The following is a 27,291-nucleotide window of genomic DNA, read 5'->3' on the forward strand; positions in this document are numbered from 1 at the left end:
TGAAGAGGTAAGCTTAGGGTCTTTCTACTGTGTCATCTTAGCCACACCAGCACTGGTATGTTTTAAAAAGTTCAAAGTGATTCTTATGGATAGCCATGATTGGGTATTACTGACATAGATAATGGCCAAAGTAATTTCATTTTTTTGCAGAATTTTAATAGTCATTAAAGTCCACAAACTACTATTATTTGATTTAGCTGTCTGTTTTTAAAAATTATTTTAAAAAATTTTAGTGTTTATTTCACCTTCAGGTTACCCAGGTAATAGGACTGAGCCACATTAGGCTTTAACTTCACATTTAAGGTCTGAAGCTTGGAGAAAATATGTGTGACACCTAGAAACAAAATGATTTACTGCTTACCTCTGTAAATCAAAATCAGTGCTGTGGATTAAGTGATTTGTTTTTATCACTCGGAAATAAAAGAGGGTAGAAGTAGGCTCACTGGCAGCAACATGCCAATGTTTAGTCTTATATGATTTGAAACCTCTTGGAGAGTAAATCCTGAAAATAGGGCTTATAAATTCAAGGAAGTAGAAATAATAGAGGATGAAGAAAGAGACACAGAAAATGTAAAGTAAAACTATACCTCAAAACTGCTGTTATGTAGTTGATGAACTTTTTCTTGGCTCCAGCTACCTTTTTATAATTCATTTATGGAAGTTATAAACTCTTTCAGAGAATATATTTTCAGGATTAAACTATTTTTTTAAGTTATCACATATGAAATTTGCTGATTCATTCTGGTATCATATAAATTATAAGTCAAGATTTGAAATATTGTCAACATGAGACTTTATGAGTAAAAACAATATCTCCAGGGTAAAGCAAGGAAATGGATGTATATTTCTAGAAAGATGTAGCGAAAATCTGGAAAAATCAGAATTTCTAGAGATAGAAGTTACTGAAAAATTTTCAAATGACATATCTTTAGGTAATTATTTTCTCCCTTTGTGTTAAATCAAAAAGTTAGATCTAACTTTGGATTACAACACTTATGATCAAAGGTATTAGTCCCTATTGTTTGCATAACTTTCTTTTTAGTTTGGTTGCAGAAATGTAGTATGATGATAAAGTATGAGAAATATGTAGCTTCTTGATGTAGATCTCATGAACATTTTTCAAATTTGCAAAAAAAAGTTACCTCTCACTTATAGAATAAACTCTCTGAGAAAAGAAAAACTTTTTATTGTCATAATCTAGGATGAGTTATAGATAGTCCCTTAGAAAATAGAGGAAGCCCTTCTGTACTACTAAATATATGATTTCACTATTAAGTATTCAAATTTTTGTGCCTATTTTTAAAGGTATGATGATGTAGGGCAGGCAGAACTGATTTCTCCATAAGGAGTATATAGCCACTTGAAATTTTTTAGGACCTAAGTTACAAATCATTTCTGTGTGACTTGTCAATCATGTCATCAATAAATTATCAACTCCAACCAAAAAAAATGTAAAGAATTTCTTCAATGTAAATTTCCTGGTGGACTTAAATATTGGTTATTATTTTCTTTGGCATGAAAATTCTTCAAAAATAATTCTCAGAAAAGGGTGCAATCCAATTTATACTATTTGCATTCTCTTTTTCTCTATTTTCCATAGAATTGCATAGAGTTATTTGGTTCTGTCATCTCCTTATCTTAACTTTGTCCTAGTTCTGCAACTGTTTTCAGTTGTGAAACATGACAAAGTGAACCAAGGACTGGACTTATAATCAGAAACTAGAGGTTTGGCTTTGACACTATCATTTATTAACTGTAACATAAACTGAGCATGTAATCTAATTTATATGAGCCTGTTTCATTCCTGCTAAAATGAGAATAGTAATGTTTGTTGATATAGTCATGATGGGTAACAAGAGAGAGAAGAGACATGATGAATACAAAATGGTTTACAAATTTTAGGGGGTGTACACATGTATTTATTATTATTTCAAAATAAATGACAACTTCTGCAAGAGAAATTTAAAAGCCCAATGAACTCAAGGTTGTACTTTTAATTTGATCTAGATATCTTTATCCTCCTTGAGTTAAATGCCTTTTCCCCTTTATGTGTCAGCATGGGCTTTAACTCTTTAAAAGTGCTTAATCCCTTTACAGTAATATACTTCATATCAGTCAGTCCAAATAAGATTCATTCCTTTTTTTTTTTTTTTTTTTTTTTGCGGTACGCGGGTCTCTCACCGCTGTGGCCTCTCCTGTTGCGGAGCACAGACTCCAGACGCGCAGGCTCAGCGGCCATGGCTCACGAGCCCAGCCTCTCCGCGGCATGTGGGATCTTCCCGGACCAGGGCAAGAACCCGTGTCCCCTGCATCGGCAGGCGGGCTCTCAACCACTGTGCCACCAGGGAAGCCCAAGATTCATTCTTTTAATGGAACTTTTGACTAAGGAATTATTTAAGTCAAAAATAGAGGCTCAGAAATAATAACTGATATTATAAGTAATTGGGCACTCGATTCTGCCATCTGGTGCCTATTAACTTACCCTTGCTAATGCCAGTATTTGGAGAATTCAACTCCCCCTGAAATATGTTTCAAAGAAAAAAATATATATGAAAGAAACGAATTTCTTACACTGTCACTCATAAATTTTTTTAAATGCAAATCTGATCATGACACCCTTCTACCTGGAAACATCTTCTTTTTGTGCTCAAGGTAAACACAAATCCTTATATTGTCCTCAGGTATTTAACCACAAACTACTTCATCAATCTTATTTTCATTATCTCCTCACTACATGTCTTACACTTAGCTTTACCAAACTTTTTGCCATTTCTCCTAAACACATCATGTACTTCCATTCCTCAGAGAACATGATGCTTCCTCTGCCTAAAATGTCATTCTCTTCTCTTATTACCTAGTGAAATTCTAGTAATTTTTTAAAAATCCAGCTCAAATATCAATTCCTCTGTGAAGTCTTGCCTGATTCTCCAGGGAAGGTTAAACATCATTTCAGTATGCTCTCAGAGCACATGCTTCTAGAATAAGACCCAATACTCTATAAAATGACAATTTGTGTGTGTGTGTCTACTTATTCCAACAGATTGTAAGCAGAGGCTCTATCTTGTTCTCTCTTTTTGTCTGCCACCTTGCAGTCTCTGGCACATATCAGGCTCTGAATAAATATTTGCTGAATGAATGATTGAATGATTCAATCAGGGAGTCATTTAGCACTTTGTCAGGCCACACTACTTGAAGTAAAAAATCATCGAAGACGTGGATGGACCTAGAGACTGTCATACAGAGTGAAGTAAGTCAGAAAGAGAAAAACAAATATTTGTATGCTAACGCATATATGTGGAATCTGAAAAAATTGGTATAGATGATCTTATTTACAAAACAGAAATAGAGACGCAGACATAGAGAACCAACATATGGATACCAAGGGAGAAAGAGGGAGAGGTGGGATAAATTGGGAGATTGGGATTGACATATATACACTATTGATACTATGTATAAAATAGATAACTAATGAAAACCTACTGTATAGCACAGGGAACTCTACTCAGTTCTCTGTGGTGACCTAAATGAGAAGGAAATCCAAAAAAGAGGGAATATATGTATACATATAGCTGATTCACTTTGCTGTACTGTAGAAACTAACACAACATTGTAAAGCAACTATACTCCTATAAAAAATGTTTAGAAATAAAAAAATCAACAACAGCTTTTGAAAAGCAATCACCATTGCACAGACTACTTATTAAATGGGAAAAGAACAACTTTTTAATATTTCGCTAATAAAAATCAGACAATAGTAAATTGATAACTGCAGATTTCAGGCACCATGAGAAAAACATCCATGACTCAGCAAGATTAAATATTTCAGTTCTTTGCTTTGAGAAGAATCATAGAATCATATGGTAAAATTGCTGTTAAGGGTAATCTAGTCCAACTCCCCACATTGTGAACAGACACCTCCAGTTTCCATATTCTCATTAATATCTCAGGTGAGATATCATATTGTGTGTGAGCAAGTCTTATGTTAAGAAGTTCTTATTTACTTTGAGTTGAAATCTATATCTAGTATTCTCAACCCATTATTTTAGTATATCCCTTGAGGCCATGCAGAGTAAATCTAATATGAAGTTTTCAAATATTTGAAACCTTTCTTATTCTAGTTATTCCCCCAATCCCGTAAGTAGTAACATGCAATTCCCTTGATTCTTTCAACTATCTCTTGTCTGTTAGGATTCTAGTCTTGCACCATTTTTGTCCCCTTTCTTTGAATATTATAGTAGTTCTGGGTCACTCTGTATCACAACATTGATCATGTCATCTGATCATTGTTGACGAGAGTGGGAATGTTATCTCTCTCATTCTAGATACTGTTATTCTGTTAGCACAGTTTAAGATTTAATCTGATTTTTTAAAAATGTTCATGTCACACAGTTGACTCATATTGACCTTACTGGAGATACTATCTCTTTCTATCTAAGGATACAGTAACAGTTCACTGAGATATTATCTAATAATAATGTTAGAGAAGGAGCCAAGTAATCATCAGTAAAGAAGGAGAAAAAATTAAACAAAAGGGCAAAAATTGTGTGAATTAAATATAGACTCCATGCACTGGTTAAAAACTATTGAAAATATTAGCTAAAATGCTAAATTTTTGGATTTTGCCACTTTCATATCGCAGACATATTAAGCAAAGTATTTAGTAGTTTTTAGAACTACAGTATAATTTAAATTTCAGTGTTTTTAGCATTTCCATTGAATATAGCACAACAATGTTAATAATTTATAAAAGCATATATTTTTTATGGAATTTGTGACTTCTCTAAGTTTGGATACATTCTTTATATTTAGAGATAAACTTGTTTCAGGAAAATATACCTTCAATTTTATAATAAAAATTCAAGGAAAAATATGATTGATATAGCAAAAAGTATCTTAAGAAAACTTCCCTGGCATGAGTTTAGTCCAATAAACAAGTAATGCATGTTATTTTCACTTCTTACTTTCTTGAATACTTAGGAATTTACTAAGTATGTGCAGTATATTTACTGATGTGACTGGTTGTGTTTCATCTATTTGTTTGTAATTTTTAACTTTCTGTTTAGATTTTAAACCCTATAAGGCCAAGTCAGTGTTCTTCTTGTGTTGTATTTCTTCTTGTGCTCTTTTAGTGTTTTATGGTGTTATTATGTACTCAAGGAACAAGCTTTTTCATTGAAGATTGGTTTGTGAGTGCTTGCTTTCCTCTCTTCACAAATGCATTTTGGATTAATGTGTATTGGTTAACCTCCCTTCAAACTTGTATAGATTTTCCTTGTAGGTCTTTGAAACTGTGACATTTATCATCATATGTAGGCTTTAGATTGGAAGTTTAATCCTGAAAAGCTGCTTATTTCTTTTTTATACATTTGACTATAGCTTAGTCATGTGTGACTACGTAGATGGTAGTGGCACCTGTGTGAAACTTCACTGTTAGAATATGGCTAAATTTTATATGGTTAGGATAACTGAGTTAATTATTTAATCACAATTTTCAACTCATTTGCACTGTTTAGAAATTAAAATGAAATTCTGTACATTAAAATAATAAAGAATAAATGTTTCTAGTAGTTATTTTTATTTAAAAAATAGCACTCAAAGCAAAATTTAAAGGAATAGCCATATCTAGGTTCAGTCATGTGTTTTTTATACTAATCTCCTGTCAATCACTGCTTAAAACCCCTTCCCACCGCAGATTAAGTCATCCAGTATATTCATACTTCTACTCAAAGCCTGCTAGCTCTTATGTGTCTCACCTCCAATTGTTTTTTAGAATAGTTTAGATTCAGGTATTTTGTAAGAGGATTTTTGTTTTAAACTACCAACTATATCTAAGTTTTGAAAGTCCTATTTACTTAGTTAAAATTCATGACTTTGGATAGATGTAGGTTTAACAACTACACTACTCTGTGTTTGTGACTTTGGTCAGTTTTCTTAATCTCATGGTCTTTGTTTCTAAACTAGGTGGATCTCATCAGATTGTTAAGGAAAGAATTGTGATATTTTATGAAGAATGCTGAATATTGTGCTTGTCATTAGTAAGAGCTCAGTAAATAATAATTATCATAACTTATTATCATTATCCTATCAGTTTTCTCTGTATCACCCATTTGAATTAGTAACTTCCCTGTCTCTTAAAGATTGTCCTGAATGTAGCGCTCGCTTCATTGTAAAACTAATTTCATTCCTTCAGGGATGAAACTGAGTTTTATTTTGGATTGCTTCCTGCTAATCTTAGGGAATATTCTTGGTTTACTTTTTGTACCTTCATGATAAGTTCTTTGAGGGATTAGAGTTCTTTCAAAGGATTATTTTTTCATTCTCTTGGCCAAATTAGAAAAAGAAAGTCATACTATTTCTTTAGCCCAATGCCTAGAAGGGTGATTTCCCCATCAATTTTTTGTTTGTTCTTTTTTGGAGGGGCAAGGGCAAGTAAAAAGTTACAAAGCTCTCCCACCATTTTTACCCCTTTTATTTTTATTGTGGTAAAATTAATATAATATTTACCATCTTCAACCATTTTTAACTGGCACTTATATTGCTGTGCAACCATCACCACCACTCATCTCAAGAACTTTTTTGATTTTGAAAAATTGAAACTATACACATTAAATAAAAACTCCATATTCTCCTGTCTCCCCCCATCCCCTGGAAACCATCATTCTACTTTCTGACTCTGATTTTGACTTCTCTAAGCACCTCAAATAAGTGGAATCATACAGTATTTGTCTTTTTTTGCTTGGCTTATTTCACTTAGCATAATATCCTCAAGGTTCACCCATGTTGTAGCATATGTCAGAATTTCCCTCCTTTTTAAGGCTAATATTGCACTGTATGTGTATATTACATTTTGCTTATTCATTCATCCATCCATGGACACTTGGGTTTCTCCTATGTTTTAGCTATTGTGAATAATGCTATTATGAACATGGGTGTACAAATACCTCTTTGAGACCTGGCTTTCAATTGTTTTTAGTATATACCCAGAAATAGAATTGCTGGATCATATGGTAATTCTGTTTTTAACTTTTGGAGGAACTGCCATGTGGTTTTCCACAGTGGCTGTAACATTTTACATTCCCACCAATTGTGTACAAGCATTCTACATTCTCCACATCCCGTCAACACTTGTTATTTTCTGGAGGGTTTTGTTTTGTTTTGTTTGTTTTGATAGTAGTCATCCTAATGAGTACGGGGTAGTATCTCATAGTAGTTTTGATTTGTATTTCCCTAATAATTAGTGATGTTGAGCATCTTTTCATATGTTAATTGGCTATTTGTATATCTTCTTTTGAGAAATGTCTGTTCAAGTGTTTTGCCTATTTTTGAATCAGGGTGTTTGTTTATTTGTTGTTGTTGAGTTTTAGATGTTCTTTGTGTATTCTTGATATCAGTCCCTTATCAGATGTATGATTTGCAAATGTTTACTCCTATATGTTCCTTTTTTACACTGTTGATAGTGTCTTTTGATGCACAGATTAAAAAAAATATATTAAGTCCAATTTGTCTACTTTTTCTTTTGTTGCGTGTGCCTTTGGTGTCATATCCAAGAAGCCATTGCTAAATTCAATGTTGTCAAGCTTTTATGCTATGTTTTCTTCTAATGTTTTATAATTTTAGGTCTTGCATTTAGGTCATGGATCCATTTTGAGTAATTTTTGTATATGGTGTTAGATAAGGGTCCAATTTCATTCTTTTGTATAGGGATATCCAGTTTTCCTAGCACCATTTGTTGAAAAGACTGTCTTTCCCATTGAATGGTCTTGGCACTCTTAATGAAAATCATGTGGCCATAATATGTGAGGATTTATTTCTGGACTCTAGTCTATTTTATGGTTCTATATGTCTTTCTTTATGTTCTACCACACTGTTTTGAATACTATAACTTTTTAGTAAGTTTTGACATCAGGAGATATGAGTCCTCCAGCTTCATTCTTCTTTTTCAGGATTATTTTGGCTATTCAAGAATATTGTGTATTTGTCTTTTACCCCATAATTGTTTTTGTATGATGAATAACATGTGATTTTTATACATCAAACATCTGCACTTCTATCCCTAGCAAATATTCTAAAATATTTATGCAACTTGTTCTTTTTTTGTTTTGTTTTGTTTTTGCGGTACGTGGGCCTCTCACTGTTGTGGCCTCTCCCGTTGTGGAGCACAGGCTTCGGACGCGCAGGCTCAGGGGCCATCACGGGCCCAGCCGCTCCGCAGCATGTGGGATCTTCCCAGACCGGGCCACGAACCCGTGTCCCCTGCATCGGCAGGCGGACTCTCAGCTACTGCGCCACCAGGGAAGCCCAGCAACTTGTTCTTTCTTGTAGCTACTATATAACTTATCTCCTCCTGTCTCTTCCCCCCTCCCCATATCTCCTGCATCTACATACTTTCCTTTCCCCATTACTCAGGTTTAAAAAAAAATCACAGGTTTCTTTAAAGACCTATAAAGTGATTTCTTCATAATATCCAATCATATCACTCATTCAACCAATAATTTATTGTGTGCTTACTGTCAAAGCAGTTTTATAGAAAGAACTCAATCTGGACCTTATTACATAAAACATGCTATTATTTTGCCTTTTATTTCACATGAAAAATTCTATAAAATATATTTTTAAAAGGATTAGGACCACCAAATAGGCCCAAGAAGTCATGATTCTTACCACTGGTTAATTTAACTCATTTAAAACAATTGAATTTTCCCACTTCTCTTGAAAGCTCAAAGGGAGACAATTTTGTCTTGATAGTATGACACTAACTTATCTTTTGATAAATATGTTAAAAGCAACCAGTCTGATGTATTCAGGGTTGGATACCATGCCCTAATTTTTGTTGACTAGTGACCTCTAAAACTTATTACATTTGAGCCCACTTAATATCAAATCACCTAATGGAAGCACATTTCTTTCTACCAAATCATTTTGTACTAATTCAGTACAATTTTACCCATTTAATATCAATTGACACTAAACGATTTCCTGTGCAATGTCAATTGAAAATCACTGATTTCCTGCTAATACAGCACTTAGTGTCAATTTCTGTGTGCAGCAAAAGCATTTTTTCAATTAACTACACCATATAATTTTTTGTTTTTAGTTGTTTTCATGTCCCGTAAGACAATAGTTTTGTAAAACAAAGACATAAGAAGGAGAAAAAGATTACTTTCTTCCTTGGCATTTAATAATTTAAATATAATGATTTTATTTCTAACCTATAGGAAGTCAATAGCTTATTGGAAAACTTTGGAATATATCAAGCAATGTTGCAGTAAATTGGCATTAGCAGTAAGTAGTACTGTATGTTTTGGGACATTGCATATACTAGTTTATATGTAGAAAAATGTTTTGACTAACAAAAAAATTCTTACTAGTACCCCCTCTCGTGATTTAGCTCAAGAAGACCTATTATTGAATAGAGATGAGGTCATTTAATATCCCCTTATTAGAAAAATGAGGCAATATTACCTTCACTAATTCATGAAAATTTAGAAAGATCATGGCCTAGCACAGCTAGGTTAACACAGATGAAGCTGTTCTTCTGATGAGATAATAGCAGGTTTACTCAGCAAGTGTGAGTATTTCTGTGTTACTCAGTATATATCTCCCATTTTGAATGGTGATGGAGAAGGAAGGAAATTGGAGTTGACTTGCCCTGTCCTAGAGAATAAGGAAGAGATGTATATAAAAACATAGAAAATTATTCAAAGCTATAAATAAAATAAGTATATATTGAAAGTTTATTCAAATACTAAGCTATTTAGCCAAATACATAATAAGATACCTAATTAGAATAGGGCATGGTCTCTTCCTGTAATAGAGGTCAACATCTGATGAGAGAGAAAGTATTCACAAATGAGAAATAATTAAATAACAATAAAGATTAAGTGATAAATTGTGGGACACAGTCTGTAAGTGGTGTATGTCTTTAGATTTTTTAAAAGATCAATATGTACTGAAGGTGCTCTAGGGTGAATCATTGAGTTCTATACTGAAGGAAGCTTCTGGTCTGTCTTGGCAAGAAGGACAGAATAAACTCTCATTAAGTAGATAAGTTTTTTTTTTCTTTCAGCCTTTTTATACTGTTTGATCCTTCTTATACTGTTTGACTCCCAATTGACATTAGCTCTATTTTTTTTTGTTTTTTTTTTGTTTTTTTGTTTTTTTTTTTTTGCTGTATGCGGGCCTCTCACTGTTGTGGCCTCTCTCGTTGTGGAGCACAGGCTCCGGACGCGCAGGCTCAGCGGCCATAGCTCACGGGCCCAGCTGCTCCGCAGCATGTGGGATCTTCCCAGACCAGGGCACGAACCCGCGTCCCCTGCATCGGCAGGCGGACTCTCAACCACTGCGCCACCAGGGAAGCCCGACATTAGCTCTATTTTTGAATAATCCTGATTAAAAGAGATTTCAGCAATATTTCAAAATCATATTTTTCGAATGTGTGGTACATGTTAGTTATAGTGATAGGCACTGGGAATAAGAGAGAAGTAAATATAGTCCTTTCTCTTGAGGAACTTCACTCATAGGAGTGAAATGATATATGCACACACAGATATTAATATATGTAATAATAACTTGATGGTATGCAACAGTATGCTACTGGTAAACAAAGGAAGGCACCTATTGCAGCCTGGAAATTCAGTGAAAACTTCTTGGTGTCTGTGGAGATATAGGAAATGATCCTTGAAAAATGAATAGGAGATGACTAGATGAGGGAGGGAATATCTCTTAGGTCAGAGGGAACTGCGTGAGAAAAAGCATGGAGATTATAAACATGTTGTGTGTTGGAAGCCATTATACCCAAACAAACATATATGTTACAAAGTTGGGATCATAACATATATACTGTTTTGTAACATTTTCTTCATTTAATAGCATACACTGATCATTTTTTCAAAGATTTTTAATTATTTTCACAGGACTTTAAAAATATTGCTACATGGTATTCTGTCACATGTTGCAAATAGTTTTTTCAGAATTTATTATTTGACTTTTTTTTTTCCAAGTCAAAAGAGCTTTTATTCATTTTTAAAATATCACATATGAGCCTGGCCTCTTGCGGTTTCTGTAACTGGATCACTCAGATCTTATTCATCAGCCTGCTGAACTGTTCCTTTTTTAGAAACATAGATACCATCCAAAATTTTTCTGATATCCTTGTTTTTTACTGTTGTGGCTTGCTGAATCAAAGCAGCTGAATTTGACACAAGTTCAATGTCATTTCCTTCAAGAATCAACTCATCTTTCTGGGCTTGAGATACTGAACAAGCAACACCTGGCCTCATCCGAACCCTGCGGATGTATTTTTCACCCAAAAAAATTCGGATTTCAACAAGAGAACCATTCTCCTGAATAACAACGTTGATGGGGAAGTGAGCATACACAGACCTCATCTTGTAACGGAAGCCCAGTGTAACACCCTTGATCATGTTCTGTACATGACTACAGATAGTGCGAACAGTGGCCAGTTCCTTCCTATTCCCCCACCATTTGTCAACCCGGAGCCTCTTCTTTTTCTTCCCAAGGATACTGAGTTCTACATTTATGTGATTAAAGTCCCTCCGCAGGGTGCCTCTGGGGCCCTTCACAATAACTGTGCGTCCCTTCAGAGTAATGTCTACTAGGAGAGAACGTATTCGTGAGGTCTCGGAACAAGGTATAGAGCGTGTAGTAAAGATGTAAGAAAAATGCAAGCACCAAGTCTCGTACCATTTTCTGGAATGTCGACAGTCTGATTGCTGAGAATGTTCTTCATTCTCGCAGTAGATGCGGCAAAGAGCTATTATTTGACTTTTAATGTTGTTTGTTTTTGCTATATAGAACTTTTCATTTTTTATACGTTCAAATCTACTATTTTTTAAAAAACCTGCTATATTTTCCTAATGGCTTCTGCCTTCGCTCTTATGCTTAGAAAGACCTCTCCCACTTAGATTAAAAATCTTCCTATATTTGCTTCTAGTTCTTTTATGGTTTCATTGTTTACATATAACTCTTTAAACCATCTGGAATTTTATTTTGATATACAGTGTGAGATAGGCTCTAAATTTACTCTGTTCTAAATATTTAACCAGTTGTCCCAGCACCATCAATTGAAAAATCTATGTTTTCCCCGTTGATTTGAAATGCATTATTTATCATATGCTAAATACTTAATTTACAAATGGGTTTGTTTCATGCCTTTCTATTCCATTTCCAGCCTTTCTATTTTTTCTCTTCAGTTCTTTCAGTTTCTGTATTCTTTACTTGGACTATGCTATTTTAACAATTGTGGCTTTTACAATTACAGTTTAAACCTGTTAATGAGAGTCCCCTTTTATTATTTTTTCATTTTATAAAATTATTGACTATTTTCATCCAGTAATTTCTTCCATAATAACTTTAGAATAACTTAATCATGGTCCCTGCCCCCCACTCCCCTACACCTCCTGCCCAACTTTCAATTTCATTGGACTTCTAATAGGGGTTGCACTACATTTATGAGCCTTTTGGGGAGAAATGACATATAGGTTTATTAGGTCGAAAAACTAGAATTGAAACTTTAGTTAAAGGGTCCATTTTAGTTATAGTGACTATACATTACACCTGTAAAGAAATGCCTGTGTTTGACAACAGGTGTTTTTTGTTGTTATTGTTTTGGTTTGGGGATTTTTTTTTTTTGCTCTTGTTATTTTTGCTTTTTATTTTCTATATTTTTCTTTTTATAAACCCACATGTGTTTTTCACATTGAAAAATAAATTCTTTAAATTTTTTTGTTTACCTAATCAATGAACAGAAGTGAGAAAAGAAGGGAGAGATTTTGCTAAAGGGAGGCACAGGTCAAGGGGATTTGCATTAGGATGAAGGTGATTTACATGTTCTGAAAAATAAGGAGCCAGTAAAGAAGACACTGAAGATAAGGGGAGAGAAGTGATAATTGATAGAGCAAAGTCTCAGAGATTTTAGGAGGGTATAAAAATCAAGTATACAAGTGGAGGGATTGACCTCAAGTAGAAGGATAATGATAGTGGATTGGAAGATAAATAAATGAAAATACAACATGCATTGAGTCTATCTCATTGTCACAATAACTCTATGATTAGGTATTATTGTTCTACGGATGAGGAAATTGAGTTCTAAAGTTACTAGGTGAAGAACAATTAACTTTCAGAAAACTTTGGTGAGATGAGATCTGAGATTCGTACAATTGAAGTGAGACATTTATATATTAATGATGAAATGATTTCAGACTACCAGGAGTTATTTGGGATAGATTGTCAGTAAGCATAGTACAGTGAACAGCAGAAAGTGGATGAGGGAGAATCGTCATAAATAGTCCTAGTGAGAATGGACCTTATTTAACTTACTTCAATTTTCTCCATTTTAAAATATCTTGCCTTGACCCCCAAACTAAACATTAGTTATTTCTTAAGCTTCCCATTGAAGCTTGAAATCTGTAAAAATACTCATTCCTGTGTCTTCCATGTCTCTCATTAAATGTCTCTGGATATTGAGATATATCCCTGACTTTGTAACATTCCTTTACATCAGTGTGTTTTTCTGTTTATACAATCTTCAATCTATCCACTTAAATTTATTATGCCAATTACTTTGGGTTAGGCATTGTTAACATTGGTGACACGAATATAGAAGAGGTTTCAACTATTAATGCAGACTCCTTCATTATGATATTGCAGAATCTGTAAAATTTCATGTCATAGGAGAATCGGGAAATATTTATGCAAAATATTCACATAGGTATCAAGCCTGGGAGCAAACACAGAACTTATTCTGATTTAAACCCTTCATTTTACAGGGGAGAAAACCTAAGTTCACAGATATTAAATTATTTTTTCCTATAAGAATTGCATTAAATAATCTGTGTTTTCCTCAATAGGTACAATTTTGATTATGTGATTCAATGAATCATTTTTTTTGATATATTTAAATATGTCTGATTTTATTTTACTCCTATTATTGTGAGAATCATGCATTTCCAATTAAAAAACAGTCCTGTGCTAAATTTTGTATCTGAAGTAAACCTTCATAATAACATCAAACAATAAGGCAAACTTTTATACTTTTAAATCAATATAGTCCCTTTTAGTAACAGTAGCTACGAACAGTAACTACTACTACTAGCAATCGTAATTAGATATAATTGTATTTCCTAAGTGAATAAATATGCAGCATGCTGTTTGTTTAAAAATAATAATGTCAAGGCATATAAAGGCACGTTTTATGTGGAATTTTTAACCCCTTGCTGTTGTGATTGAAGTGTATGAGGAGGTTCTTCTTAAAATTTCTTTCAAAACAGCTAACTATACAGTTAAAATTCCCGGCATTAGCAACCAGTTCCTTTCAAATAGAATGACTTACTAATACGCAAAAGAGATGTGATGTACATGCTTTACTCTTTTAATATCCAGTGTGACTTAATTTGTGAGACTGTTTTCCCAAGACACCTATCAGGAGGTATGTCTTGAGGGGAAAGATGGGATTAACCAATAGGTAAGTTTTTTTTTTTTTTTTAACATCTTTTTTGGAGTATAATTGCTTGAAAATGGTGTGTTAGTTTCTCCTTTATAGCAAAGTGAATCAGTATACATATACATATATCCCCATATCTCTTCCCTCTTGCATCCCCCTCCCTCCCACCCTCCCTATCCCACCCCTCTAGGTGGTCACAAAGCACAGAGCTGATCTCCCTGTGCTATGCACCTGCTTCCCACTAGCTATCTATTTTACGTTTGGTAGTGTATATATGTCCATGCCACTCTCTCACTTTGTCCCAGCTTACCTTTCCCCTCCCCATATCCTCAAGTCCATTCTCTAGTAGGTCTGCGTCTTTATTCCCGTCTTGCCCCTAGGTTCTTCATGAACATTTATTTTTAGATTCCATATATATGTGTTAGTATATGGTATTTGTTTTTCTCTTTCTGACTTACTTCACTCTCTATGACAGACTCTAGGTCCATCCACCTCACTACAAATAACTCAATTTCGTTTCTTTGTATATATGTGCCACATCTTTTTTATCCATTCAACTGTCGATGGACACCTAGGTTGGTTCCATGTCCTGGCTATTGTAAACAGAGCTGCAATGAACATTGTGGTACATGACTCTTTTTGAATTATGGTTTTTGCAGGGTATATGCCCAGTAGTGAGATTGCTGGGTCAAATGGTAGTTCTATTTTTAGTTTTTTAAGGAAACTCCATACTGTTCTCCATAGTGGCTGTAGCAATTTACATTCCCACCAACAGAGGGTTCCCTTTTCTCCACACCCTCTCCAGCATTTATTGTTTGTAGATTTTTTGATGATGACCATTCTGACCAGTGTGAGATGATATCACATTGTAGTTTTGATTTGCATTTTTCTAATGATTAATGATGTTGAGCATTCTTTCATGTGTTTGTTGGCCATCTGTATGTCTTCTTTGGAGAAATGTCTATTTAGGTCTTCTGCCCATTTTTGGATTGGATTGTTTGTTCTTTTGATATTGAGCAGCATGAGCTGCTTGTAAATTTTGGAGATTAATCTTTTGTCAGTTGCTTCATTGGCAAATATTTTCTCCCATTCTGAGGGTTGTCTTTTCGTCTTGTTTATGTTTTCCTTTGCTCTGCAAAAGGTTTTAAGTTTCATTAGGTCCCATTTGTTTATTTTTGTTTTTATTTCCATTTCTCTAGGAGGTGGGTCAAAAAGGATCTTGCTGTGATTTATGTCCTGGAGTGTTCTGCCTATGTTTTCCTCTAAGAGTTTAATAGTGTCTGACCTTACAGTTAGGTCTTTAATCCATTTTGAGCTTATTTTTGTATATGGTGTTAGGGAGTGTTCTAATTTCATACTTTTACATGTACCTGTCCAGTTTTCCCAGCATGACTTATTGAAGAGCTATCTTTTCTCCATTGTATATTCTTGCCTCCTTTATCAAATATAAGGTGACCATATGTGCATGGGTTTATCTCTGGGCTTTCTATCCTGTTCCATTGATCTATCTTTCTGTTTTGGTGCCAATACCATACTGTCTTGATTACTGTAGCTTTGTAGTATAGTCTGAAACCAGGGAGCCTGATTCCTCCAGCTCCATTTTTCTTTCTCAAGATTGCTTTGGCTATTTGGTGTCTTTTGTGTTTCCATACAAATTGTGAAATTTTTTGTTCTAGTTCTGTGAAAAATGCCAGTGGTAGTTTGATAGGGATTGCATTGAATTTGTAGATTGCTCTGGGTAGTAGAGTCATTTTCACAATGTTGATTCTTCCAATCCAAGAACATGGTATATTTAGCCATCTATTTGTACCATCTTTAATTTCTTTCATCAGTTTCTTATAATTTTCTGCATAAGGGTCTTTTGTCTCCTTGGGTAGGTTTATTCCTAGATATTGTATTCTTTTTGTTGCAGTGGTAAATGGCAGTGTTTTCTTAATTTCACTTTCAGATTTTTCATCATTAGTGTATAGGAATGCAAGAGATTTCTGTGCATTCATTTTGTATCCTGCTACTTTACCAAATTCATTGATTAGCTCTAGGAGTTTTATGGTAGCATCTTAAGATTCTCTATGTATAGTATCATGTCATCTGCAAACAGTGACAGCTTTACTTCTTCTTTTCCAATTTGGACTCCTTTTATTTATTTTTTCTTTTCTGATTGCTGTGGCTAAAACTTCCAAAACTATGTTGAATAATAGTGGTGAGAGTGGACAACCTTTTCTCGTTCCTGATCTTAGTGGAAATGGTTTCAGTTTTTCACCATTGAGGATGATGTTGGCTGTGGGTTTATGATATATGGCCTTTATTATGTTGAGGTAAGTTCCCTGTATGCCTACTTTCTGGAGGGTTTATATCATAAATGGGTGTTGAATTTTGTTGTAAGCTTTCTCTGCATCTATTAGGATGATCATATGGTTTTCCTCCTTCCATTTGTTAATATGGTGTATCAATTGATTGATTTGCGTATATTAAAGAATGCTTGCATTCCTGAGATAAACCCTACTTTATCATGGTGTATGATCCTTTTAATGTGCTGTTGGATTCTGTTTGCTAGTATTTTGTTGAGGATATTTGCATCTATATTCATCAGTGATATTGGCCTGTAGTTTTCTTTCTTTGTGACATCTTTGTCTGGTTTTGGTGTCAGGGTGATGGTGGCCTCGTAGAATGTGTTTGGGAGTGTTCCTCCCTCTGCTGTATTCTGGAAGATTTTGAGAAGGATAGGTGTTAGCTCTTCTCTGAGTGTTTGATAGAATTCGCCTGTGAAGCCATCTGGTCCTGGGCTTTTGTTTGTTGGAAGATTTTTAATCACAGTCTCAATTTCAATGCTTGGGATTGCTTTGTTTATATTTTCTGTTTCTTCCTGGTTCAGTTTTGGAAGGTTGTGCATTTCTAAGAATTTGTCCACTTCTTCCAGGTTGTCCATTTTATTGGCATAGAGTTGCTTGTAGTAATCTCTTATGATCCTTTGTATTTCTGCCATGTCAGTTGTTACTTCTCCTGTTTCATTTGTAATTCTATTGATTTGAGTCTTCTCCCTTTTTTTCTTGATGAGTCTGGCTAATGCTTTATCTATTTTGTTTATCTGCTCAAAGAACCAGCTTTTAGTTTTATTGATGTTTGCTATAGTTTCCTTCATTTCTTTTTCATTTTTTTCTAACCTGATCTTTATGATTTCTTTCCTTCTGCTAACTTTGGTGTTTTTTTTGTTCTTCTTTCTCTAATTAGTTTACGTGTAAGGTTACGTTGTTTATTTGAGATGTTTCTTGTTTCTTCATGTAGGACTGTATTGCTATACACTCCCTCTTAGAACTGCTTTGGCTGCATCCCATAGGTTTTGAGTCTTTGTGTTTTCATTGTCATTTGTTTCTAGGTATTATTTGATTTCCTCTTTGATTTCTTTTTTTTTTTTTTTTTTTTTGCGGTATGTGGGCTAAGAACTGCTGTGGCCTCTCCCGTTGCGGAGCACCAGCTCCGGATGTGCAGGCTCAGCGGCCATGGCTCACGGGGCCAGCTGCTCCATGGCATGTGGGATCTTCCCAGACCGGGACACGAACCCGTGCCCCCTGCATCGGCAGGCGGACTCTCAACCACTGCACCACCAGGGAAGTCCCTCTTTGATTTCTTCAGTGATCTCTTGGTTATCAAGTAGTGTATTGTTTAGCTTCCAAGTGTTTGTATTTTTTACAGTTTTTTTTCCTGTAATTGATACCTAGTCCATAGCGTTGTGGTCGGAAAAGATACTTGATACGATTTCAATTTTCTTAAATTTACCAAGGTTGATTTGTGATCCAGGATATGATCTGTCCTGGGGAATGTTCCATGAGCACTTGAGAAGAAAGTGTATTCTTTTGTTTTTGGATGGAATGTCTTATAATAAATCCATCTTGTTTAATGTATCATTTAAAGCTGGTGTTTCCTTATGTATTTACATTTTGGATGATCTGTCCATTGGTAAAAGTGGAGTGTTAAAGTCCCCTACGATGATTCTGTTACTGTCGATTTTTCCTTTTATGGCTGTTCGTATTTGCCTTATGTATTGAGGTGCTACTATGTTGGGTGCATAAGTATTTGCAACTGTTATATCTTCTTCTTGGATTGATCCCTTGTTCATTATGTAGTGTCCTTCTTTGTCTCTTGTAATAGTCTTTGTTTTAAAGTCTATTTTGTCTGATATGAGAATTGCTACTCTAGCTTTCTTTTGATTTCCATTTGAATGGAATATATTTTTCCATCCCCTCACTTTCAATCTATATGTGTCCCTAGGTCTGAAGTGGGTCTCTTGTAGATAGCATATATACGGGTCTTAGTTTTGTATCCAGCCAGCCAGTCTATGTCTTTTGGTTGGAGTATTTAATCCATTTACTTTTAAGGTAATTATTGATATGTATGTCCCTATTACCATTTTCTTAATTGGTTTTGGTTTGTTATTGTAGGTCTTTTCCTTCTTTTGTGTTTCCTGTCTAGAGGCTCCTTTAGCATTTGTTGTGAAGCTGGTTTGGTGGTGCTGAATTCTCTTAGCTTTTGCTTGTCTGTAAAGGTTTTAATTTCTCCATCAAATCTGAATGAGATCCTTGCTGGGTAGAGTAATCTTGGTTGTAAGTTTTTCCCCTTCATCACATTAAATATGTCCTGCCACTCCCTTCTGGCTAGCAGAGTTTCTGCTGAAAGATCGACTGTTAACCTTATTGGGATTCCCTTGTATATTATTTGTTGTTTTTCCCGTGCTGCTTTTAATGTTTTTTCTTTGTATTTAATTTTTGATAGTTTGATTAATATGTGTTTTGGCGTGTTTCTCCTTGCATTTATCCTGTATGGGACTCTCTGTGCTTCCTGGACTTGATTAACTATATCCTTTCCCATATTAGGGAATTTTTCAACTATAATCTCTTCAAATATTTTCTCAGTTCCTTTCTTCTTCTTCTGGGACCCCTATAATTCAAATGTTGATGCATTTAATGTTGTCCCAGAAGTCTCTGAGACTGTCTTCAATTCTTTTCATTTTTTTTCTTTATTCTGCTCTGCAGTTGTTATTTCCACTATTTTATCTTCCAGGTTGCCTATCCGTTCTTCTGACTCAGTTATTGTGCTATTGATCCATTCTAGAGAATATTTAATTTCTTTTATTGTGTTGTTCATCACTGTTTGTTTGCTGTTTAGTTCTTCTAGGTCCTTGTTAAACGTTTCTTCTATTTTCTCCATTGTATTTCCAAGATTTTGTATCATCTTTACTATCATTATTCTGAATTCTTTTTCATGTAGAATGCCTGTTTCCTCTTCATGTGTTAGTTCTGGTGGGTTTTTACCTTGGTCCTTCATCTGCTGTGTATTTCTCTGTCTTCTCATTTTGCTTAACTTACTGTGTTTGGGGTCTCCTTTTCGCAGGCTGCAGGTTCATAGTTCCCGTTGTTTTTGGTGTCTGTCCCCAGTGGCTAAGGTTGGTTCAGTGAGTTGTGTAGGCCTCCCAGTGGAGGGGACTATTGCCTGTGTTCTGGTGGATGAGGCTGGATCTTGTCTTTCTGGTGGGCAGGTCCACATCTGGTGGTGTGTTTTGGTGTATCTGTGGCCTTATTATGATTTTAGGCAGCCTTTCTGCTAATGGGTGTGGTTGTGTTCCTGTCTTTCTAGTTGTTTGGCATAGGGTGTCCAGCACTGTAGCTTGCTGGTTGTTGAGTAGAGCTGGGTCTTGGCATTGAGATGGAGATCTGTGTGGGATTTTCATCATTTGATATTAACGTGGAGCTGGGAGGTCTCTTGTGTACCAGTGTCCTGAACTTGGCTCTCCCACCTCAGAGGCACAGCCCTGATGCCTGGCTGGAGCACCAAGAGCCTGTTAACCACACGGCTCAGAATAAAAGGGAGAAAAAAAAGAGAGAAAGAAAGAGGAAGATAAAATAAATAAAATAAAATAAAGTTATTAAAATAAAAATAAGAAATAATTATTAAAAACAATTTTTTAAAGTATTAAAAGAAAATAAAAGAAAGAAGAGAGCAACCAAACCAAAAAACAAATCCACCAATGATAACAAGTGTTAAAGACTATACAAAAAAACAAAAAAATACCAGAGATACAGAACCTTAGGATAAATTGTAAAAGCAAAGCTGTACAGACAAAATCACACACAGATGCATACACATAGACACTCACAAACAGCGGAAAAGGAAAAAAAAATATATATATATATATCATTGCTCCCAAAGTCCACCGCCTCAATTTTGGGCTGATTTATTGTCTCTTCATGTATTCCAAAGATGCAGCGTACATCAAGTTGATTGTGGGGTTTTAATCCACTGCTCCTGAGGCAGCTGGGAGAGATTTCCCTTTCTCTTCTTTGTTTGCACAGCTCCTGGGGTTCAGCTTTGGATGTGGCCCCATCTCTGCATGTACGTCGCCTGAGGGCATATGTTCTTCGCTCAGACAGGATGGTGTTAAAGGAGCAGCTGATTCAGGGGCTGTGGTCACTCAGGCCAGGGAGAGGGAGGGGTACGGATGCAGGGCGAGCCTTCAGCGGCAGAGGCCAGCGTGACATTGCAACAGCCTGAGGCGCGCCGTGTGTTCTCCCGGGGAAGTTGTCACTGGATCACGGGACCCTGGCAGTGGCAGGCTGCACAGGCTCCCAGGAGGGGAGGTGTGGAAAGTGACCTGTGCTCGCACACAGGCTTCTTGGTGGCTGCAGCAGCAGCCTTAGCATCTCATGCCCATCTCTGGGGTCTGCGCTGATAGCCACAGCTCGCGCCCGTCTCTGGCACTCCTTTAAGTGGCACTTTTAATCCCCTTTCCTCGTGCACTAGGAAATAGGGGCCAGAGAAAGTCTCTTGCCTCTTTGGCATCTCCAGACTTTTTCCCAGACTCCCTCCCGGCTAGCTGTGGTGCACCAGCCCCTTCAGGCTGTGTTCAAGCAGCCAACCCCAGTCCTCTCCCTGGGATCTGACCTCCGAAGCAAAGCCAGAGCCTCAGCTCCCAGCCCCCACCCTTCCCGGTGGGTGAGCAGACAAGCCTCTCGGGCTGGTGAGTGCTGGTTGGCACCAATCCTCTGTGCGGGAATCTCTCCACTTTGCCCTCCGCACCCCTGTTGCTGCGCTCTCCTCCGTGGCTCCGAAGCTTCACCCCTCCGCCACCCACAGTCTCCACCCGCGAATGGGCTTTGTATTGCGTGGAAACCTTTCCTCCTTCACAGCTCCCTCCCACTGGTGCTGGTTCCGTCCCTATTCTTTTGTCTCTGTTTTTTCTTTTTTCTTTTGCCCTACCCAGGTACGTGGGGAGGTTCTTGCCTTTTGGGAGGTCTGAGGTCTTCTGCCAACGTTCAGTCAGTGTTCTCTAGGAGTTGTTCCACGTGTAGATGTATTTATGATGTATATGTGGGGAGGAAGGTGATCTCCACATCTTACTATTCTGCCATCTTGAAGCTCCTCCCCAATAGGTAAGTTTTAATGAGGAGGAGAGGTAGATTCCAAGTACAGGGAAAATCTAAGGGACAAAGTAGAGGAGTCTAAGTAGCCGTATGTGTAATGAGGATTGCAATCTGTTTTTACTTCCATTAAGGGCCTTATCAAATTATATTGCAGTTACATTCCTGCCTCTCCACCTAGGTTGTAAACTTTTCCATGTCAGAGAAGACATATTTCATGTCTTTGTCAATAGCATCTACTGTAGTTCCTGGCAAATAATTAGGGTTCAGTAAATATTTATTGAATAACTAAAGGAAAAAAGGAGAATCTAGGAGATCAGGTTTATCACAAGGAAGAAAAAGAGAGAATCTGAAGACAAACACTATCAGGTACTTTTTTTTGCCTTGACCAACTTTGCGTTATGCCAACAGTAGATCTCTGATTTAGTCCTGCAAGAAGTGGACAACTATAGAAGTTTTTTTGTGTACTACAAATTAGGCTGTGTAGCATAGTTGGGAAATAGGATGTAGATAACAAATATAAATGACTAGTTCTCTTAAAAATAATTTAATAAAATACGTTTATCTCTAAATTAGTAGTCTTTTAGTATTTGATTCAGAAAGGAGATATAACTTGGAATCATCATTAAAATCCTAACTGAGCTTGCATGATTGAATTAGCAGTGCTTGGAAGTATTGTTTAGTAATGTTCTGAAAGGAAAGAAAATTTGCTTTATTTTAGCATTATTCCCACCACCTCCCCCAACCAAGTCCATCAGCAGTGTAATATAAATTAGGAAAGAGAGAGAGAAAAAGGAGAAAGGGGAAAAAACTGTAAAGGTTGGAGATAGTACAAAGAAATGAAGTGGAAGAGAAGAAAAATTAAAAAGGAAAGAAAGAAGTACAAAGAGAAAGGAATTGTTGAAAACTTCATATTGTAAGTTTATCCAGTTTTGGGTTAGTCCTGAACAGAGTGTGGAGGGCTGTCTCTATATCCAGCGTTACCATGGTTGAAATGACTGAAACAATGCCTTGCCTATAATTTTCTGTATATACAGGACTGAACACTCTATTATACGGAATTATTCTGTGATCAGGCGCCTTATTCTTTTTCTCCCTCCTTCCTTCCTCTCCCTCCCTCCCTCCATCCCTTCCTCCCTTGTTTCCTTCCTTATGTTTTTTCCCTTTTTTTCTCTTTTCTTTTCAGGAAGCAGGGTATATAGATTTTATTAGAGGATAGCTATTTGGAGATTTAGACTGCAAGATTTGACACCAACTCTTTGAAATGAGTTTCTGTGTAGTGCAATAAGCCCTAGGGTTTGTGCCTTTTTCTTTCCTTCTTTCTTTCTTTTTTTTTTTTTTTTTTTGGTTTTATACATGAACAAAGGAAAGACAAAACACAAGAGGGTCTTTCATTTGCCATAGTCCACTTCCTTGGGTGCCATTTCTTTCTTCGTTCAGAGATGAAGATTCTGTGTATTCTTCTCACACTGAACACTGCCAGTTTTTCTTTTGTTCTATTTTAAAGGGTATAATATTTCTTGAACTGAGGGACACATTTATATTATAATTTTAAAGGGAGATTTTTATTTATTTATCATTTTCATGGAAGATTTCTCTAAAATTTTGACAAGAGATATTTAATATTTGGTCACATTTATCTGTCTTCATTTTAAGGGTCTCCATGGCACTGAAATTTCTGTTTAAAGAATTTGAAGAGTGTTCAATTATATAGAGCCCATGGAATATGTTTACTTATCCCTATTCTGTTATGTCATTTATTTCTTTCTAAATGTTAAACAGGGTTGCTAAAAACCTGTGTGTGTGTGTATGCTTGTGTGTGTGTGTGTGTGTGTGTGTTTTAATGGAGGAAAAGTAGAGACAGAGGGAAATTGAGCAGTTACTGCATTCCAGCCAATAGGCCCATTTCTAGGGAGAGGGATTTTATTCCAAAGAATTTGTTTTTAATTCTTCACTTTTATATTAATAGGTTTTTAAAATATTTGTTACAATGTGATTGAAACTAATTTAAATATAAATTTTCACCTTTTTGATTTATTTTCTGTTGTAATCAATTGGGCATTGGATTAATATCTGTGTAACTTTTGTATAACCCCAAATATTTTATAAATCAAAAATCTAAACATTTTCCTTTGTTACCTCAGAAATTATATACATTTGAAAGACAAACGGTTCATATCATACTGGATTTTAGTTGCTTATCACTAGTATGAACTTAGAATGAATATTATTTTTAAATAAGTATTCTTAAAGAACTGAGATTTATTGCAACTTTCCTTATACCGGGTACTTATATCTTGTCTCACATAATGCTCTGAACATCTCTTTGCATTCTATAAACTTGCTTCTGTAAACTCAGGTTTATAGAAGATGAAATTGAGGCCCAAAGAGAGTAGGTAAGGACTAAGGTGATTCAGGTCCTAATTACAAATCTCTATCCATTTCTCTCCATTTCCACTGCTGCCTTCTTAGTAGAGGTTACCATGATCTTTATCATGGACCACTGGATTAGTCCCCTAACTGGTCTTCTCACTAACTGCCTTGCTGCTTGCAATCCGTTCTGCATGAGAAACAGGTTTATTCTTGGATTACGTCCAAGAAGTATGCTTCAGTGACTTCCCATTTCACTTAGAGTAAAATTCTGTAAGGTCTATCTCTCCATTTCTCTTTAACCTCATCTCAAAAGTACTCTCATTATAACTTAAAACATTCTAGCCACATTGATGTCATTTTTGTTCCTAGACAATGTCAGATGCTTTTCTTCTTTGGAGCATTCATACATACTGTTACCTGCCCTGGCTTTCTGCATCTTTGGATGCCTCTCATCCTAAGATACCACTTTTTTAAATAGTCACCCTTCCCCCTTGCCTGGATCTCTGTTATTTATTGTCAGAGGACCTTCTTAATTTGTAATTAACTATTTTGTTTGTTTACCGTATATCCTCCCCTCTCCTCATAGTACACTGAAATCTCTATGAGGACAGAAATTTTCTATTTTATTTGTTGCTCTTGTACAGTGTCCAGCACTGTAGGCACTCCGTAAATATTTGCTAGAAGAATATATAACTAAATAAATATATACATACATACATACATATACATACATACATTCTCCACTCTAATGTGTTTTCATGTTAATTAAATGTAGTCATAAAATGTATCCCTTTGGTAATGTATATTTTATTCTTTACTTCTTTGGGTATTTTTGTTGTACTTTAGCAAAGTTTGGAATATGTAAAATGATGGCACTTCCTTTATTTCCTTTGAATATTATTCCTTGCTCAGAACATGTTATCTTCCTGCTTGGCCAACCCAAAATATATTGTGGCTTTATGTTTTAGCAAAATATCTAAAAGAACCATAAATTATAGTGTCATTAGCTGAAGGACACCTTAAACCCCGTCTATTCCCATTACCTCTTTGGAGCCTGAGCCTCCTCTGCAGATGCTCCAGCAAGTGGTCCTGGAGACAGTGCTTGGACATCACCAGGCTCAAGGAACTAAGTACCTTTTAAGACAACCCATCTAATTTTTTTAAAAAAAATTTAATTTTATTTATTTATTTTTGGCTGCATTGGGTCTTCGTTGCTGCGCGTGGGCTTTCTGTAGTTGTGGCAAGCGGGGGCTACTCCTCATTGTGGTACGTGTGCTTCTCATTGTGGTGGCTTCTCTTGTTGTGGAGCATGGGCTCTAGGTGCACGGGCTTCAGTAGTTGTGGCATACGGACTCAGTAGTTGTGGCTCGTGGGCTCTAGAGCACAGGCTCAGTAGATGTGGCTCACGGGCTTAGTTGCTCCATGGCATGTGGGATCTTCCTGGACCAGGGCTCAAACCCATGTCCCCTGATTGGCAGGTGTACTGTTAACCACTGTGCCACCAGGGAAGTCCAACCCATCTAATTTTTAATCTGTTTTAATAGACTGACATTTATGTTTAGAGTTTTAGGCATTAATATATTCCAAGTTTCTCCTATTAAATTTTCACTGTTTATGCCCTTATATTAATTTGATTTTTTTCAGTTTGACCTAATTTTGTTATTTCTTTTTATTTAAAAACTCAATTAAGGCAATATTTTTCCTGAATTAGTAATTTTTGGGGGGGGGCGTTCAGACTTTTAGCTTGTTAGTAAACTTAATGAGGAGAGTCAGAGTATTTGAAAATTTCCTACAAAATAGTTCCATCTATATTTGTTTCCATTTCTCATTGTGCCAGATCAGTCAGTCACTGTATTCAGATCATAATCAGTGTAATGTTTCAAGTAAAATTCTGAACTAAATGTATTTTCTTCTTGATTCCTCTGGAAAACACATTAATTTTATTGAGAAAATCGAGTAAAATGTAATTTATGACTGCAACTTCTTAAGATATTTCTCTAATATGTTTCATTATTTAATTTCCCAAATAATGCCTACTAATTTTGAATAATGTAGGGATACCATTTTCTGAAATTAAGAAAAAAAAGATAGAAATGGAAAAGAAGAGAAAATCAGAGTATTTTAAATAAAGTGTACTATGTGTGTTCTGAATGCCATCACACTTTCAACGCCCAGGACTTTGCTAACTCACAATTATCTGTTGAGTAAATACTTATTCAAAACTTGCTATGTGTTCTACTGCTAATCCCGTTTTCTCAGCTGTATACTGAACCTTTTTTTCTTAGCATATAAACTTGTGCAAGCATCTTCCATCAAATATACACAAAAAGTAAGCAGACAACAACAAAAAGAAAGAAAATCCTTTTTTAAAAGAGTTGCTGTTACCATCTTCTTCTCTCTCATTTCTATTCAAACCTTCAGGAAGGAATTTTTAATTCACTTCTCATTCTCTCTACAGTCCACTGAAAACTGACTTCTGTCCTTAGACTGTAATTTAAATTATTCCCACCAAGACAAAAAGTCATAAAAAAGTCAAATTCAATAGAATATATTCAGTCTTGACCTTACTTTGTACCTCGGATGTTTTTAACATTTTTGACGGCTCCTTTCTTTTGAAACTTCGTCTTCCCATTGGTTTCACAATACATTTTGATTTTTCTCCTGGCCCTCTCTGGCCTCTCTTAAGTTTCCTTTGTAGGCTTCTTCTTCTTCCTGTCCCTGTATGTTTCTTCCTCCTCCTCCCCTCCCCCTCTCTTCCTTCTCCTTCTCCTTTTTTCTCTCCTTTTTCTTCTTTCTCATCGTCCTTCTCTTCCTCCTCTTTCTTCTCTTCTTCTCCCTTTCCCTTATCTCCTTTGCCTTCTACTCCGTCTTCTTCTCCCTTCTCCTCCTCCTTCTCTTTCTTCTTCCTTCTCTTGCCCTCACATCACACCTCTTCTTCTTTAGGTGATTATATTCACATCTTTTGTTTCACTCATCATCTTTATTTTGATGACACTCAGATCTCAGCACATATCTTAGCGCTTCCATCTCTCTCCAAACTTATACATA

The 27,291-nt window shown here is 35.8% G+C and overlaps 2 protein-coding genes across 19 annotated transcripts in view; one reads left to right on the forward strand and one right to left on the reverse strand.

Moving 5' to 3' along the window:
* Nucleotides 1–27,291, forward strand: part of ZBTB20 (zinc finger and BTB domain containing 20) — an 812,397-nt gene that overhangs the window by 115,019 nt on the left and 670,087 nt on the right. The gene's annotated exons all lie outside the window — the stretch shown is intronic.
* Nucleotides 10,986–11,767, reverse strand: LOC307187340 (large ribosomal subunit protein uL6-like). Its single transcript, XM_079923289.1, has 2 exons — nucleotides 11,704–11,767; nucleotides 10,986–11,614 (listed from the first exon to the last, which is right to left on the reverse strand). Exons 1-2 carry the CDS (start codon nucleotides 11,747–11,749, stop codon nucleotides 11,082–11,084), a joined length of 579 nt encoding a protein of 192 aa, XP_079779415.1. The 5' UTR covers nucleotides 11,750–11,767; the 3' UTR covers nucleotides 10,986–11,081.

The sequence above is a fragment of the Stenella coeruleoalba genome (assembly GCF_951394435.1).
Source record: "Stenella coeruleoalba genome assembly, chromosome: 5".
NCBI lineage: Eukaryota > Metazoa > Chordata > Mammalia > Artiodactyla > Delphinidae > Stenella > Stenella coeruleoalba.